At 49.9% G+C, this 13,701-nt stretch overlaps 1 protein-coding gene across 4 annotated transcripts in view; it reads right to left on the bottom strand.

Moving 5' to 3' along the window:
- The window catches only part of GRIA1 (glutamate ionotropic receptor AMPA type subunit 1), a 468,260-nt gene that overhangs the window by 351,712 nt on the left and 102,847 nt on the right, over positions 1-13,701 (bottom strand). For all 4 annotated transcript variants that reach the window (XM_068278380.1, XM_068278381.1, XM_068278382.1 and 1 more), the window contains exon 2: positions 3,417-3,554. In XM_068278380.1, coding sequence (XP_068134481.1) covers positions 3,417-3,554 — 138 coding nt within the window. The remainder of the gene's footprint in view (positions 1-3,416; positions 3,555-13,701) is intronic.

The raw sequence follows: 13,701 nt of genomic DNA, 5'->3' as shown, positions 1-13,701 counted from the left end.
GGAGTGACCATAAAAATTGTGATACTATCCAAAAATTTGAGGAATAATCATGGTCTCTCATAGGTATAGAAAAATACAAAAACAGCTTTATTGTGGAAATTGTACATATTAATCACAGACCAAGCAATTAAAATCATTTACAAACTGGCCATGATAGAGCGCTCATTCAAGTATACCACACCATCAGTGGTGCTCGGTTACCCCTTTTTAAAATCTGAATAGATTTGGATACCCAGATATCCGGATCCGAATCGGATATCCGAATCCGAACTTTTGGGTATCCGAGTAGAATCGGATATCCGAACCCATTATCCGGTCGGATTCGGATATCCGAATTGAAAACCGGAAGCGGCCTTTAAAATGCTTCCAAATCGGTTTGGAAGGTAAAAAATCTCTCTCTCATCAAAAAGGATTTTTGCCATTGAAGGTGATTTTGGCTTCTGCTCGGATATCTGAACTAACTATCCGCTCGGATTTTGGATTTTAGATGAGAAATCCAAGTTTGCTCGGATAGTCTATTCAGATTTAAAAAAATATCCGAATTGCTATTCGAAGTTCGGATAGCAGACGCTGATCCATCATGCACGCTGCTACAGCTGCCGCTGGTAAGGAGATTTGCACCTGCCCATTGACGCGTTGCGCCCGCCCACTTGCGAGCTTCGTCAAGATGTGCACCTCCGGAATTAAGTATCCCTGTTCCCCATTATAGGTAGACAGGTGTGCCTTCAGCATTAAGTAGCCCCCTCTTCCTAGTACAGGTAGCCAGGTGTGCCCCCAGTATTGGGCAGCCTCCTCCTCCCCAGTTTGGGTAACCAGCTGAGCGCCCATAATTGGGCAGTCCCCTCCTCAGTATAGGTAGCCCGTGTACCACCAGTATTAGGCAGCCCCCTCCTCAGTTTATGTAGCCAGCTATGCTCCCAGTTTTAGGCAGTCCTCTCCCCAGTATAGGCAGCAGAAGATTTGCCTCTCTCTTTATGTAGAGTTGCGAGCAGTAAATATAAATGAGGTTACTCATCTGATCTCCCTTCTGTCCCACAACCAGCATCCCCTCTATGGCCACAGCGCTGACCTGCTGCACTCCAGTCAGGGATTCTCACAGTTTCTCAGCATGGGCAGCTCTCTCCCCCCTCAGACAAGCTGAAATTGAGAGCAGAGACCTGTCTGTGACTAATAAACAACGCACACACACAGAGCGTGGAGGGGGCGTGCATAACTTCTCCCCATCACAGCAGAGGCAGTGCATTCCTCTCTGGCTCAACAAAGCTTGACAAAGAAAAGAAGATTAGATATATTACAGAGACAGTGCAACTAGAAAAGGCTGCAGTAATCCAGACCACATCAGAACAGGTATAGGAACTTATAGGATAGAAGAAATAAGGCTGAAAATTTTGCTACAGAGTCTCTTTAAGTGTTCACATTCTTGTCATATATAATTGCCTTCTTAAAACAGAAGGTATTTGTGTTAATTCAGCTTTAAGTGAGCCACTGTGGTTTCCCATGAAGCATCGCTCCAAAATATGCAAATCATCTCTTCAATGCCCTGTAGCCAGGCTTACATCCAGCACCGCTAGTGCATAGCAAGCCTATAGCTTATAGCTCCATGTCAATGAAGAGAGGTTGAGCAATGAGCATGGAAGTGTCAGAGGCTACTTCTGCCTATCCTTGCAAAGAATGGTCATTGGTATCCTCCCCTGGGCTGCAGTTATTGGGTGGCCCTCCACATCTCCATAGACAGTAGACTGTCTGATTAGAAATGACCATCTAATGTCTATAGTTACAATGCCATCTGGGAAGTAGGAAATTTGGGGCCCAGGAGAGCCACGAAAGTTTGGGCACCGCCGTAGAGACGCCCATGCAAATACTGTTCATAGCAGGAAGCACTCAATAAAGAGCGTTTTTTCTATACATGATATTTAACGTTTTTGCTATGAATATTTAGCATTTGTTTTTTGTTTTGTTTTGTTTTTTGCAGTGGGTTTGTGGTGGGGAGCAGCTACGGGTGGTTAACGGTTAGGCATCAGTCAGAGGGGGGGGGGGGGGGGTGTTGATGTGGTTAGGGTTAGGCAACAGAGAGGGGGAGGATGTGGTTAGGATTAGGCATCAGAGGGTGTGTGTGGCTAGGTTTAGGCAGCAGGGGGGATGTGGTTAGGGTTAGGCCACAGAGGGGGGGGGATGTGGTTAGGGTGAGGCATCAGAGGTGGGTGTGGCTAGGTTTAGGCAGCAGGGGGGATGTGGTTAGGGTGAGGCATCAGAGGGGGGGGGGGGAGTGTGGCTAGGTTTAGGCATCAGGGGGGATGTGGTTAGTGTGAGGCATCAGAGGGGGGGTGTGGCTAGGTTTAGGCAAATAGGCAGCAGGGGGGGGATGTGGTTAGGCATCAAAGGGGGTGTGGTTAGGGTTAGGCATCAGAGGGGGGATGTGGTTGGGGTTAGGCATCAGAGGGGTGTGTGGCTAGGTTTAAGCAGCAGGGGTGTGGTTAGGGTTAGGCATCAGAGGGGGGGATGTGACTAGGGTTAGGCAGCAGGGGGGGATGTGGTTAGGGTTAGGCATCAGAGGGGGGATGTGGTTATGGTTAGGCATCAGAGGGGGGATGTGGTTATAGTTAAGCATCAGAGAGGGGGGATGTGGTTAGGGTTCGGCATCAGAGGGGGGGATGTGGTTAGAGTTAGGCATCGGAGGGGGGGGGGATGTGATTAGGGTTAGGCAGCAGGGGTGTGTGGTTAGGGTTAGGCATCAGAGGGGGGGATGTGGTTAGGTTTAGGCATCGGAGGGGGTGTGTGGCTAGGGTTAGGCATCAGAGGGGGGCTATGGTTAGGGTTAGGCATGGGGGGGGGTGGTTAGGCCTAGGTAGGGGGAGGGTTCTGTGTGCCAATAGGGTTAGGTTTAGCTGTAGTAAAATATCGGTTCTTATAATTTACTGATATTTTATTAACGTAATTTGCACCTCATACTAGTAGAATATTCTAGTAGCCGATAATTCGGGTGTCCACATTTTCGGTTGCCCTTTTTGCATGTGTAGTATGCCTTTTTTGGATGTACGGTTCTGACATAGTTGTACATATGGGATATGGCTGTTTGACGTTGCTTTTAACCAACTCCGAGTTAACAAATAATATGTCAAGTTCTCTTTTTTTTTTGTGATCTTCAGCTTTAATTAGCCTTCTCTTGCGGATAAACACGCTGCATTTTTTTCATCTCCTTTTCCATTATCTTTTCAGCCAAGAGACTTTTAGTAAATACTTTTTAATTAAGATAAGCGTTTTGCGTTCTGCCACAGCAAACAGCTAAAAGGATTTGCACCTCCTGCACTGAGCGTACGAGAGCTGCCAGCAGACCGGTACTGCGGCGGGGGAAAAATAATGAAATAGGACATTATAAGAGGCAGAGCGGCTGTGGGACAGTTTATCTCGGTACTTACAGGTGTAGGTCATTTCAAAACTGTCGCTGATGTTCACAATATCGATTTGGGGCAGGAGCTTGGGGGGTTCCAACAGCTGCGATAATGCAAAACGAAAGGCGGCATGTTCCTGCGATTGCTGGTTTGGGAAGAGACCCCCTGCAAGAGAAAAAGGGAGGACATGAGATTTATTAGGCTCTACAATGAATTTATTTTTTTTCAAAAATATTTCATTCAATTTCACAAATAACAGAGGAGCAAAGGCAGCAAGAATAATCCACCATCAGGCCACAATAAGGAGTCCCAGAGTACGATAATATAACTGCTTTTCGTGCCGGAGTCTACAACAAATTACACGTCAACTGAAATCAGATATTCTGGACATACCAAAACAGGAAACCAACCCCTATCCTCCACTACAACACCTAACTGACTCTCCACCCAAATTCCCATATCTCATCTCTCAATTCCATGTACCATATGTACTCGCATATAAGCCGATCCGTGTATAAGACGGGGTACCCACTTTTCCCTCAGAAACCAGGAAAAAGTGATTGAGTCATGCATAAGCCCTCTCCCCAATATAGCCCCCTCCACAGTAGCCAGATGTTCCCCCAGTACAAGTCAGCCTCCTTCCCCATAGCCAGATGTGCCCCAGGATCATACAGCTGTGTCTCAAGAAGACACTAGATGGCGTCATAGATATGAGAGACAGTGATTGCCACACAGGAAGAATCCCTGATCATTGCACCGCTGACATGTTGCTTGCACACTAAGTAAGAGCAGGATAAGAGCAGGATCACTAGTGCACAATCCTTACGCTCCTCTGCCAGTAACAAATCCTGCTCCACCATCCGTTCTGCTCCACTGACTCACATATAAGCCGAGGGGGTAACTTTTCAGTACATTTTTCATGCAGAAAAATTAGGCTTATACGCGAGAATATACAGCATTTTTTTTATTTTCCCTATGTCCCCAGCATGAGTGGTGATCTGAATATTGCTTGGCTGCAGAACTGGCTTTACCATGAAGCAGACTGACTCACATGATTTAGGGCAGCAGACTGTAGGGGGCAGCATCAGCTCTACACTTAGCTGATCTTTATCAGTCTCTCCCTCTGCTCTGCTGCTGCTTCTGCCCGACTCACAGAGCACAGAGCTAGCCTGCTGTCAGTGTGTGTGCTGGCACGCCCCTTAATTAAATATGCACTGCTCTTGGCTAGCCCTGCCTCCTCTCCATGTGCAGTTCTGTGCCAGGGGCGCATCCTCATAGGTTTGCTTCAGGCAGTACCAAATAGTCTAGAACCTGCCCTGCTTGGCTGCATACTATCTTGGGTTAGGATGTGATCGCCAGTTGGCCTAGATGTCCTAGGAGATCCTCCATGACATAAGAACCCATATACTTGAATGGCTCCATAAGATTATTTCTCTCAGATCTAGAAAAGTTGTGCACAAAGAAGGGTTACCATCGCCGCAAGAACTATTTGGAGCTTTTTATGAAATAAGGTATCAATTTTAGCTATGGCAAAGAGGTCCATAAGCTTCGCTTTGAGGTTCCAGATAGTTGGTGTCAACTTTCCTCCCCTTACTGCTGTAACTATTGTGTCAACCCGGTCACAATAAAGGGTATTTTATGCAGCGGTGCCCATCTTTTTCTTCTTTTGACCTGGACTGTGTACTGCATTGGAGCACGCCGCAGGTAAGCCCAGTGTGACCTGGGATCCATCCCTGCCGCATTTAGTGCCAGTTTTTTGCTCTCCTTAGAATTGAATTTGGAGGATCAGTAGCAGAGGTTAACCACACCGAAGAAATCTAGCGACCGTCTCCTCTCATACTATGAAACAGAGAATCTCAGCAGTGCTCCAAATCTCAACAACCACAACAACAGCTAGGCATATTCCTCTCACTTCAATTGTCCTTTAACTACCTGCGGACCGGCATAGTTGAAATCTACGGCAGGCAGGGGGCGTTGCGGTTATGACTGGACGTAAACTCTACATCCCATTCACCGCTCTGTCCCCGACGCAATGTGGTGCCCTGCCGCCTCTATGACGGCAGAGCACTGTGAGCCGGGCAGGAGCAGTTTTCATTGGCTCCTGGCCCTGTCACTCATGTAAGCCGTTCCCATTGGCTTACATTGAGTGACAGGGTCAGGAGCCAATGAAAGCGGCTCCTGACTGCCGCACAGCGCTTTGCCGTCATAGCAATGGCAGAGAGCAGCCTGCGTCGGGGACATAGCGACGTGACCGGCGGGAGCGGCAGATTTTATCGGCGATTCGTCGGGAAGCAGCGGTTTACTGTACCAGCAGCCTCTGGTCCTTAAGGGGTTAAGTTCCCCAGAGCTGCTCCATGCTCTGTACACACACTGCTGCTACATCCAAAGTCAACTGTAGCAGGGAAAGAAAGGGGGTGGTGCTGTGAGCTGCAGGATGCCTGCAGATATTCTGGTGACTCAACTTGCGCCTGTCCCCAGACACTGCACCGACCTGAGAGGGGATTCTGGGCAGCTGTAATCCCCCCCTGCGTTTGTCTATGTAGTATGTTAGAATAGTATTCAATACATTCGTGTTCAGAAGGTGGGGAGATGAGACCTGACCCCACTCAGGTAGAAGAAGTCACTCTCTGTACATAGAAGTTAGGGGATGACACCCCTCCACCAAGGGTGAACCAAAGTATAACAAAAATTATTTGAACAGAGATGCTAACAAGAGTATAAAATATGCTAAAAAGAACACTCCATTTTACCAGTTTCAGACAAAAAATAGCTTTATTTGACTTCTCCATGATGGTGGAACGCGTTTCTCAGGTGTGGCCCGCTTCATCAGGCACATATGGGAGTAACTAGAGTATATGCTAAGAACGCCAAGAGCATCTTTTGTCTGAAACTGACAAAATCTAGTGTTCTTTTGGGGAGGAAAGTCAACCACTACTTCCCTTTTTAAATTGTTTTTAGTATATTTTATATTTTTGTTGGTGCTTCTCTTCAAATATGTTTTGATATCCAGCAATATAAATACATACATAGTAATGTTTGGTTTGAGACATCACCAATACTGGTACATGTACATATGATAAATTACAGCAGAATAAGAAACACTAGGAGGAGGTCCCTGCCCTTGCAAGCTTTAAACCTAGAGAGTAGTAGGTTGATGTTAGGAAAGGAGACACGGGGGTCAGCAGATGAGGCAGTGCAACCTACTGTACAACAGGGGTATTACTACGATCCTAAGAAGTCCGGGGGACTTTTGAGCACGCCAGACAAAAATGGGTGTGGCCATGCAACAGAATGTGGGTGTGATCATAGGTGGAGCCAAATTTACATGAACTCAGCAGCAGTCTAAGTAGGCCTGCCCAGCAAAATGTTGGATGAAGCCCCTCTCTCCATTAATACAAAAAAATGCAGCATATCACATAAATAGGCAGTAAGAGTCAGACACTGGGAGCTCTAGTGTCTGATTCATTCTCAGACACTAGGGGGGAGAAGCCCAGAAGAGAACATGTCTGTAGAATCTAGAGACCAAGTGGCCAAAGGCGAGTACTGCCATCTGCTGCTCTGGGGGACATCCGGGGCACCTCAGAATAGATCCGGGGCACGTTCCACTGATCTTTGGGGCTAGCGACGCCCCTGCTGTACAGCAAATTATAGGCTTGTCTGAGCAGGTGTGTTTTAAAAGTACATTTGAAGGTATAAAAAGATTTGAAGTAAGTGTTAATGTGTTGTGGGACTGGGTCTCATAGTAATAGATCATGTTTAGGCTAAGCGTATCAGTTAAGATTTAGGAAAAAGTTGTGGCTTACCGTAAGATTAACTATACAGTAAATCAGGACACAGGCTAAGCTAAACAGGCCCTATAGTGACATATAGTAGAATGCAGTAAATTATTCAGGATACCTACTTTTATAGTACTTATCCTGGTTTAAGCATCGGAAACACTTCCCATATCTATATATCGCTGTAAATTGACATGTAGCCCCCACCTGTTATGCTTAGCCTAGGCTGTTTAGCTATGTGACATTCTCTCTCCCAGAGCATTCTGGGAAACCAGGTATATTTTGTACTGTGACAGCAGGAACTGCTCTTCCAGTAGTTACGCCTCTAGCACAGCAGAAGGCGTTGGCGCTATACAGGGCCGGTTTAAGCAACAATGGGGCCCCAGGGCAAAATAAATCTAGGGGGCCCCCCAACAGATATCCCGGAACAAAAATCGGCATTAAGGGACTTTTTTTGCAGCTGGTATAGTCAGGGTTTGAAGCCCCAATCGGTCGGAGCTCCACATTCTGGCTACCCCAGCCTGCATGGGGGACAAGGGGTTAAAAAGTTTCAGGAGGGGGGACCCCACATAATTTAAAAAAATAAATAAATTCCCACACTCTAAACATAAAAAACAAATTGGGAAAATAGGGAAAAAAATGCCAGGGATCTTCATACAGCCATATTGCGTGTGTATATCAATCACTGGCCAAAGCGCTGCGGCTGCGTATGGACCCCCTGGAAACCCCGTCAGGAAATTTATTGCTCTTTCTTTTGATACATGTAAAATTACACTACTGTTAGGTAGTGTTGGGCGAACATCTAGATGTTCGGGCCGAACAGGCCGAACATGGCCGCGATGTTCGGGTGTTCGCGCCGAACTCCGAACATAATGGAAGTCAATGGGGACCCGAACTTTCGTGCTTTGTAAAGCCTCCTTACATGCTACATACCCCAAATTTAGGGATGCTCAGCAGAGCTCGAATATTCGAGTAGCTCGAATATTCGAGCTCTTTTTCAGCTATTCGAGCTCGGTATTCGAGCTCCGAATAGCTGGAGCTATTCGAATGGGCTATCCGAGTACACTCGAATAGCCCATTCACTATTCGAGCTATTCGAGCAACCCGGCGCTATTCGAGCTCGGTACCGAGCTCGAATAGCGTCATAGCCCAGATTGATGTCCTTAGAGCCAATCAGAGGGCTCCCAGGCCCTCTGACGGCAGCCAATCACAGAGGGGGACCCTGGCCAGCCCCTACCCTATAAATAGCGGCCGCCATGTTCCGTTTCTCCGTGCTTGCCTGAGACTTGTACAGAGAGAGAGTTGCTCCTTTGTGCTTTGGCTTAGCAAGAGCTCTATTGTGGTCATTTACCTAGCGTTTTTGCTCACATACACCTCCTATACACACCTATATTGTTGTTAGTTATTTAGACATTGTATTTTAGTTAGTAGCTTGTGTGTTACATTAGAGACAGGCAGCTGCTGCAAGCTTACAGGTTTAGGCCTCAGGGGGGCCTTGCCTCTGTGGGCAGCTGTCCTCTGTTTATTTCTCTCATCTATACCAGTATTTCTGCTGTCCTTTACTAATAGTATTGTAGTTATACTGTACTAGGAGTAGGACACTCACTGACTGTCACTGTTTATAGGCTACTAGCTAGCTCCTGCGTGTGTGCACTCACTCACTGTCTGTGTGTACACACACTCTATTTCCTTCTGATTACTGATAGATTATTGTTAGTTAGTTGTACTTACTTACTACTTACTCTTACTGTACCCGTAGGGACACTCACTGTCACTGTTCATATAGGCTACTAGCTCCTGCGTGTGCGCACTGCACTCACTGTCTGAGTGTACACACACAACACACACTCTATTTCCTTCTGATCGCTGATTGATTATCGTAATTAGTTTAGTTGTACTTACTGTTACTACTTACTCTTACTGTACTAGGAGTCTAGGACACTCAGTCACTGTCCATAGGCTACTAGCTCCTGCGTGCGTGCACTCACTGTCTGAGTGTACACACACCCACACTCCATTTCCTTCTGATCGCTGATTGATTATCGTAATTAGTTAGTTGTACTTACTGTTACTACTTACTCTTACTGTACTAGGAGTCTAGGACACTCAGTCACTGTCCATAGGCTACTAGCTCCTGCGTGCGTGCACTCACTGTCTGAGTGTACACACACCACCCACACTCTATTTCCTTCTGATCGCTGATTGATTATTGTAATTAGTTAGTTCTACTTACTGTTACTACTTACTCTTACTGTACTAGGAGTCTAGGACACTCAGTCACTGTGTTCATAGGCTACTAGCTCCTGCGTGCGTGCACTCACTGTCTGAGTGTACACACACCCACACTCCATTTCCTTCTGATCGCTGATTGATTATTGTAATTAGTTAGTTCTACTTACTGTTACTACTTACTCTTACTGTACTAGGAGTCTAGGACACTCAGTCACTGTGTTCATAGGCTACTAGCTCCTGCGTGCGTGCACTCACTGTCTGAGTGTACACACACCCACACTCCATTTCCTTCTGATCGCTGATTGATTATCGTAATTAGTTAGTTGTACTTACTGTTACTACTTACTCTTACTGTACTAGGAGTCTAGGACACTCAGTCACTGTCCATAGGCTACTAGCTCCTGCGTGCGTGCACTCACTGTCTGAGTGTACACACACCACCCACACTCCATTTCCTTCTGATCGCTGATTGATTATTGTAATTAGTTAGTTCTACTTACTGTTACTACTTACTCTTACTGTACTAGGAGTCTAGGACACTCAGTCACTGTGTTCATAGGCTACTAGCTCCTGCGTGCGTGCACTCACTGTCTGAGTGTACACACACAACACACACTCTATTTCCTTCTGATCGCTGATTGATTATCGTAATTAGTTAGTTGTACTTACTGTTACTACTTACTCTTACTGTACTAGGAGTCTAGGACACTCAGTCACTGTGTTCATAGGCTACTAGCTCCTGCGTGCGTGCACTCACTGTCTGAGTGTACACACACCCACACTCCATTTCCTTCTGATCGCTGATTGATTATTGTAATTAGTTAGTTCTACTTACTGTTACTACTTACTCTTACTGTACTAGGAGTCTAGGACACTCAGTCACTGTGTTCATAGGCTACTAGCTCCTGCGTGCGTGCACTCACTGTCTGAGTGTACACACACTAAATTTACTTGTGATTACTACTGATTATTGTAACTGCTAGTTGTACTTCCTGACTGTTACTACTTACTTACTGTACTAGGGGACACTCACTCAGTCACCTCACCAACCAACCCACTCCATTAAAGTACCCCACTTTTCACCCGCCCTTTTAAAAAACTTTTGTCTATACGCCCAAAACATTGAAGATGTCTGGAAGTGGCAGCCAGCGCGGTTTGGGCAAGGGGAAGGGCAGCAAGGGAATCAGGAGGAGAGGGAGCAGCATTGTGGCAAGCCGCGGCCGCGGGCGCGCCACCATGCACAGTTCCGCAGCAGCAGCAGCAGCGTCAGTGGCTAACATTCCTCCCATAGCCACTGGCCGTGGACGCCTTGGGCGCCGCCCAGCAGGAGCATCTGCAACTCACGCTGCAGAGACACAGCAGCAGCAGCGTGTAGCACCTGCTCCCATTTTCCTCCAGCCGGGTCGGAAACGTCCCATTGAGGAAAAGGATGCAGACACTGTGGTGCAACTCATGACGGAGGATGAGCAGCCCGCCATCAGCTCTGCATCCGAGGCCTCCACCCTCACCACCACCACCACCACCACCACCACCACCCCTGTTCGCAGCAGCCGCCCAGCAGGGCCTGGGGAGGAGGCCAGTTCACCATCAGTCGCCGACCTGTCACTCAGCAGTCTTTTTACCCCAGGCACCATCAGGGTATTGTCTGCTGTTGTTGGCGATTTTGAGGAGGAGATGCTGATGGGCACTTTGGGGGAGGAGGGATTGGACAGCAAGACTGTGGCGACAGTCAAGCGTCCCATCCATGCATCAGGAGAGGAGTTTGGGGGGTCATCATCCCAGCAGGACATGTTTCAGGAGGGGCATGATGATGATGACCCGGTGACAGACAGAGACTGGGTGCCACCACCTCCAGGGGATGTCGTCCTCAGCAGCTCTGAGGAGGAGGAGGAGGATGCGCTTGTGGGCCTTGCAAGGAGGCGCATCATTGCAAGCATTGGCAGCGTCCCACAGCCTGCTGGTGTCTCAGGCTCAGCAGCAGCAGCAGCAGCATCAGCCAGTACCACCACCAGCCGCACCCAAGCCCCCCCCCCAACCACCACAGGGAGACAGGCAGCAGCGCTTCCATGCCGTAGGGGGAAGTTTCTGTCACCAATCTGGCGGTTTTTCACCATGCCCACTGTGTACAGCAAGTACGCCACTTGCAACCACTGTCAGCGGAAGTTGAGCAGAGGTGCAGACCCCTTAAAGTTCAGCACCAGCTCGCTCATCAACCACCTTGCGGCTAAACATTTCCACCAGCATGAGGAGTTCCAGAGGCTGAAGGCATCTGCTGCTGGCAGTGGCACCACACCCATCACTGCACAGCCTTCAGCAGCAGCAGCAGCAACAGCAGCCACCCGCCCTCCTGCTCCTCCAGCAGCACCAGCAGGAGTGCGGAAACGCACTGCTCCTCCCCCCTCTGCAACTCCTGCCGCCGACACTGAGGCCTGTTCTGGCAGCCAGTCCTCAGTGGCCTCCTCTGCTGTGTCTGCTGATTCCCGTGTCAGCAAAAGGCCACGCCAGAGCCTTTTGAGCGAGTCCTTCCAGGGGGTGGTTAGGGCTCTGCCTCCCAGCTGCCGTCGCGTGCGGCAGCTGAACGGCTTGCTGGCACGGGCCATGTGCTCCCAACTCCTGCCGTACACGCTCGTGCAGGAGGGGAGCGACATTCGTGCGCTGCTTGCTTGCGCAGCCCCAGACTGGCAGCTCCCCAGCAGACACTTCTTTGCCCGCAAGGCCATTCCTGCACTGCACCGCTTTGTGATGGCCAATGTGGAGCGAGGGCTGGAGCACGCGGTTGGTGAAAGGGTCCACGTCACCATGGACTCCTGGAGCAGCCGCTTCGGGACAGGCCGCTACCTGTCCTTCACTGTCCACTGGGTCAGCTTGGTGGAAGGGGGTGAGGATGGGAGAGCAGCAGCGGGCACAGCAGCAGCAGCAACACAGTGGGTGGTGCCACCCCGCAGGGTCAGGGGAACTGCAGCAGGTTCCTCCGATCCTCTGCCATCCTCCGGCACACCTGGCCAAACCCCCCGCCTCAGCAGCAGCGTGAAGGCCCGCCACTGCCAAGCGCTGCTGCACTTGGTCAGCCTTGGGAAGACCAAGCTGACGGCAACCCATGTGTTGGCCAAACTCCAGGAGCAGGAGAGGATTTGGCTGACCCCCAGAGGCCTCAGAGTCGGAGAGGTGGTGGCCGACAATGGGGCCAATCTGGTTGCCGCAATAGACAGGGGAAACCTGACCCACATCCCCTGTCTTGCCCACGTGCTGAACCTGGTGGTGCAGAAGTTCCTGCGCACCTACCAGGGGATGGGCGAACTGCTGGAAACGGCAAGGAATGTTGTGCGTCACTTCCGGCGCTCGGCTGCAGCCTGTGCGAGCCTGGAAGACGTGCAAAAGGAGCTGGATCTGCCACGCCATCGGCTGATCCTTGACGTTCCGACTCGCTGGAACTCCACCCTGGCGATGTTGGAGCGTCTGGTTGAACAGAGGCACGCTGTCAAACAGTACCTTGCCCTGGCCACTGTTTCCGCAGCTCAGAGAAGGGACAAGACCAGCAACATCCCGTCCATCGTCCCCGATGATGACTGGAGGCACATGCAGCAGGTGTGCTTTGTGCTGGCTCCCTTCCTGCAGGCCACAAACATGGTGAGCAGGGACCATGCTATGGTCTGCGAGTGGGTGCCCCTGGTTTCTCTGCTGAACAGGGCCCTCGATGCTTTGCTGGAACAGGGAGCGGCAGCCTTGGACCAGCAGGAGCGGCAACCAGCTGCGCAGTCCACCTCTGAGGGGGAGGAGGAGGAGGACTTGGTGGAGGTCCCTGACCTGGCTGCTGATGAGGGGGATCAGCACAGCGCAGCTGAGTTGGTGCGGGGGTGGAGAGAGGATGAGGCGGCAGAGGAGGAGGATGAGGACAGCACTGACGTCGATGTGCCAGCAGACGTGGCCCGCCTCTTCCCAATGGCAGCGCACATGCTGACGTGCCTGCGCAGGGACCCCAGGGTGATCCAGATGAAGCAGAGGGAGGACATCTGGATCAGCATGATGTTGGACCCACGCCTCAAGGGGAAGTTGAGCCAGTTCCTGCCGCCTGCAGGAGGAGACCCAGCGCAACAAATAAGGAGCTTGCAGCAGGCCCTTGTTGAGCGCTTGGAGGAAGCCTTCCCCCAGCCTTCCACCCCCACTGTCCAGCAGCCAGCACAGAGGCAGCAGCAGGTGCCTGCATCCAGCAGCAGCAAGCGCCCCACAGACCTGCTGTCTCTCAGCCACGAGCTCTACAGGACTGTAGAGGCTCCGGCAGCAGTGACTAGAGAGGAGATGCATGC

Source organism: Hyperolius riggenbachi, chromosome 3 (genome assembly GCF_040937935.1).
Source record: "Hyperolius riggenbachi isolate aHypRig1 chromosome 3, aHypRig1.pri, whole genome shotgun sequence".
In the NCBI taxonomy this organism is placed as follows: Eukaryota; Metazoa; Chordata; class Amphibia; order Anura; family Hyperoliidae; genus Hyperolius; species Hyperolius riggenbachi.
The sequence above is the reverse complement of the archived record's forward strand: the minus strand, read 5'-3'. Positions and strand labels throughout refer to the sequence as shown.